Here is a 4,385-nt window from a genome sequence, read left to right as displayed (position 1 = left end):
AACACTGTAGTTTCTTGTGGGGAAAAACTTGTACTCATCCATTTATTTCCTAACAAAATTCCAGGTTTTCCTTGTACGAAATACGACAAGCATACCCTGTGCTCGCCTTATATGCAGCACTCATCTCATATTCATCCTTCTCCTGCGCACGTTATTAATTTATGTATATCCCCTACTTGTTACTCTGTTGTGAATATATATTCTTATTTTTTAAAATACAATCTTTCCTTCAGTCTAGTGAAACAATTCAAATAAATACATAAATACAAGAAAAAAGTCAAGTGAATTCAACAGTCATTATCAAAGGCGAAGCTCAGAATTCTACTTTATAGATTCTGGATTTTAGAACAACGATTTCAAATTTAATATATATATATTATCGTATGTCCATAAGAAAAATAATTTTAATTATACACATACAATGTAGTTTTCGACAAAGAAAGTTCGGATAAACCCATGAGTCCTAGCTTCGCCCTTACCTCAGAGTCTCACACCACTCCACCCTCTTGGGAAATGGAGAAAAAAGAAAAAAGAGGAAATTTCTGTTTTGTGAATGAAGGTCAAAATAATAAGCAGGGTTATCATGCTGGGAGGGTTTTTGATAAAGTGACAGCCCCTTGTTCTATAGCTAACACTCTCACCTCAATATGTAGATAGTGTAAAAAGAATTTTTCATTACTTTAATATGTACAATTACATGCATTTATCTTTCTATATGACATGAGAGTATAGAAATCTTTTTACCTTATCAACATATATATAACAGTTAATTTTTTTTAATTATCATTTTCTGTCCAGCAACGCGAAAAGATAATTTGACAAACCAAATTGACAGACAGAGCCATATATATTTAGTATCGGCAAGTGTAGGTCTATGTCTAAATGAGGAATAGTGCGGAAAGTTATAACTGAGGGGATAAGATGAGGCAAATAATTTTTCTAAATAAAAGCCAAATTATAGCAGTAATAACACATGTTTATCTTCAACCCGTACAATTGAAATTGGGACACGGATAAGGCGTCCGGAAGTTGTGCAATAAAAATCTAAAAAGGCTTGTTTGGGTATTAAAGGACAACAACGGCTACACAAATGACAATTAGAGACCTTAATTAGGTGCAGTAAACATCATTAGATGAATCTTAAATAAGTAGTCTTAACTCTTAAGTCGCAATTATAATAACCACAGATATTAGGCATGAAAGTTGTATGCCTTTGCTAGTCACAAAAGCATGTTTTCAACTTTCCAGAGGCAAATTGACAGAAAAGCCCATGTATATATCAAGAATTAACCCCAAATCCTATCCAGCCACCAAAAAAAAAAAGAAAAAATAATTAGATTTTGGTACAAGTATTTGTTTCTCTGCACTTTTAAGCGATACAGAAATTGGACCACAGGCCACAAGCCAACCAAACATCCTCTATATAAAGCCCCCTTCTACACTGAACTACACCCACACCAGAAAATCATATTTCTTTCTCCTTTGTAACAAACTCTCTTCTCACCCATCCCATATTCTCTCTCTCTTTAACACACGCATATACTGACGTGATTCAGAAACACAGTTGTTCAAGAACCATGCCTGAGGCACCAAAATCAGCTGAATACAGTGTTGTTGCAGAAAACAACAAGAAAGTTCTTCAGTTCATTGAAGAGGTGACAACCAACGCCGATGAGGTCCAAAAGAGAGTTCTTGCCGAAATTCTGTCTCAAAATGCCCATGTTGAATACTTGCATCGCCATGATCTTAATGGTCATACTGACCGAGACACCTTCAAGAAAACTATGCCTGTTATCACCTACGAGGATATTCAGTCTGTTATTACTCGTATTGCCAATGGTGATAAATCTCCTATCCTCTGCTCTCAACCCATCTCTGAGTTCTTGACAAGGTTTGTTCTTTTCTTTTCTTTTTGGATGAATGAAAAATGTGCATCCTTATCTCAATAGTATAAAGGTGTACAAAGTACTAAAACTCAAAAGAATACTTAACTCCCTTTTTCTTGATTTTGTCGTTACTGCATGTATTTTCTAGCTAGTTTATGCTAAATGGTAATTTTGAATATGCAGTTCCGGGACATCAGGAGGGGAAAGGAAACTGATGCCAACCATTGAAGAGGAGCTTGAGAGGAGATCAAAGCTCTACAGCCTTCTAATGCCTGTGATGAGCCAATTTGTTCCAGACCTTGAAAAAGGCAAAGGAATGTACTTTTTGTTCATAAAATCTGAGGCTAAGACACCAGGGGGATTACCAGCTCGTCCTGTATTAACAAGTTATTATAAGAGCCCCCATTTCAAGAACAGGCGTCCTGACCCTTACACAAACTATACCAGCCCAAATGAAACCATTCTCTGTTCAGATTCTTACCAAAGTATGTATTCCCAAATGCTTTGTGGCCTCTGCCAAAACAAAGAAGTCCTCCGTGTTGGGGCCGTGTTTGCCTCAGGCTTTATCCGTGCTATCCGATTCTTGGAGAAGCACTGGCCTCTTCTTTGTCACGATATTAGAACTGGAACCATTAACTCCCAAATTACTGATCCTTCAGTGAGAGAGGCAGTGATGAAAATTCTTAAACCTGATAATAAGTTAGCTGATTTTATTGAGGTTGAATGCAGCAAAAATTCATGGCAAGGGATTATCACAAGGTTGTGGCCTAATACTAAGTATATTGATGTTATTGTGACTGGAACTATGTCACAATATATACCCACTCTTGATTACTACAGCAATGGCCTCCCTCTTGTCTGCACCATGTATGCTTCCTCGGAATGCTACTTTGGTGTCAACCTTAATCCCCTTTGCAAGCCCAGTGAAGTTGCTTACACACTTATTCCTACCATGGGTTATTTTGAGTTCTTGCCTGTTCACAGAAATAATGGTGTCACTAATTCAATCTCCATGCCTAAATCACTTAATGAGAAAGAACAGCAAGAATTGGTCGATTTAGTTGATGTCAAGATTGGCCAGGAGTACGAGCTTGTTGTCACCACATATGCTGGTAAATTTCAAATGAAATATACTGTATTAAGTTTTCTTGGCAATTTATTAAGACATTTGCTAATGGCATTTTTTTTTAAAATCCATTTCAGGACTCTACAGGTATAGGGTGGGTGATGTGCTTCGGGTTGCTGGATTTAAGAACAACGCTCCTCAATTCAACTTTATCTGCCGGAAAAATGTGGTGTTAAGCATTGATTCAGACAAGACAGATGAAGTAGAGCTACAAAATGCGGTGAAAAATGCAGTGAGCCATCTGATGCCATTTGATGCACATGTGACCGAGTACACTAGCTACGCTGATACAACCACAATTCCAGGGCACTATGTCCTATTCTGGGAGCTGAATGTCAATGGCTCAACTCCAGTTCCTCCATCAGTCTTTGAAGATTGTTGTCTCACTATTGAGGAGTCCCTTAACAGCGTTTACCGCCAGGGTCGTGCATCGGACAAATCCATTGGCCCATTGGAAATCAAGATTGTGGAAAGTGGTACTTTTGACAAGCTTATGGACTATGCCATTAGTTTAGGTGCTTCAATAAACCAGTACAAGACACCGCGGTGCGTCAAATTTGCACCCATTGTTGAGCTTTTGAATTCAAGAGTGGTGTCTAGCTACTTCAGCCCCAAATGCCCAAAATGGGTTCCTGGCCTCAAGCAATGGAACAACATGAACTGAGTGGCTAAGCCTCGGATTTCTCTTCTAGGAAAGGAATGCACTGAGGATCATTTTAGTGCTAAGATCATCCTGCTTAGGTTGACCCAAACCAATTTTATGGGTTTTTTTTTTTTTTTTTTTTTTTTTTTTACTTTTTAAGTAAATTCGGTATTAAGGCTTTGTAGAATTTAACTTGTCCTTCATTATGGTAGAAACTTGAAATTAGCCATGTACAAAAACAGCAGTTCCCTATTTAAAAAAAGCTTCTACCTTTTGTTAAGTTGCAACCTCTATGGCGACAGCTGCCTTTTCTCTCATTGCAATTTGAGCACACATTTTATGGGAATTAATTGTTTTCTTATTTCAGGGCAGGAATCCTGCCCACTGAACTCTCATGATCCCACGTCCCAAAACGGTAGTACATAACTGCAGAGAAAAGCTAACTTGTTTAACTTTTCCATTCTTTATTTATCCTAATCCAAAAGCACTACCATTACTAGTATCATAGCATTATTTTCAGGGAAAAGTAAACCAACTTTGTGTCACTTATAATTCAGCTACCACTTAAATTAATCTTAATCCTCCTCAAACTAAACTAAAAGATTAAAGGCTACATATCTCCAACTCAGCTCCAGTCAATTTCTTCCATAAAAGTGGATCGATTGACGTAAAGCTCAATGTAGAAAAAATAACAACTCAGGGACCCAGATAAAAGAGTGAGATTTTTGAC

At 37.5% G+C, this 4,385-nt stretch overlaps 1 protein-coding gene across 1 annotated transcript; it reads left to right on the top strand.

The window, feature by feature from the left end:
* Positions 1–1,439: 1,439 nt before the first annotated feature.
* LOC107817256 (indole-3-acetic acid-amido synthetase GH3.6) lies at positions 1,440–3,907 on the top strand. The gene is made up of 3 exons (XM_016643055.2): positions 1,440–1,891; positions 2,070–2,998; positions 3,090–3,907. The coding sequence occupies exons 1-3, from the start codon at positions 1,578–1,580 to the stop codon at positions 3,674–3,676; spliced, it is 1,830 nt and encodes a 609-aa protein (XP_016498541.1). The 5' UTR covers positions 1,440–1,577; the 3' UTR covers positions 3,677–3,907.
* The last annotated feature ends 478 nt before the right edge of the window (positions 3,908–4,385 follow it).

The sequence above is a fragment of the Nicotiana tabacum genome, chromosome 10 (genome assembly GCF_000715075.1).
Source record: "Nicotiana tabacum cultivar K326 chromosome 10, ASM71507v2, whole genome shotgun sequence".
Lineage (NCBI taxonomy): Eukaryota > Viridiplantae > Streptophyta > Magnoliopsida > Solanales > Solanaceae > Nicotiana > Nicotiana tabacum.
Note: the sequence above shows the minus strand (reverse complement) of the source record. Positions and strands in the feature narration are given on the sequence as shown.

Excerpts from the sequence above, each read along its gene's own strand:
- LOC107817256 (XM_016643055.2), top strand. The coding sequence starts at position 1,578 with ATGCCTGAGGCACCAAAATCAGCTGAATACAGTGTTGTTGCAGAAAAC. Across the intron at positions 1,892-2,069 it reads ATCTCTGAGTTCTTGACAAG|TTCCGGGACATCAGGAGGGG; the intron begins GTTTGTTCTTTT and ends TTGAATATGCAG. Across the intron at positions 2,999-3,089 it reads TGTTGTCACCACATATGCTG|GACTCTACAGGTATAGGGTG; the intron begins GTAAATTTCAAA and ends AATCCATTTCAG.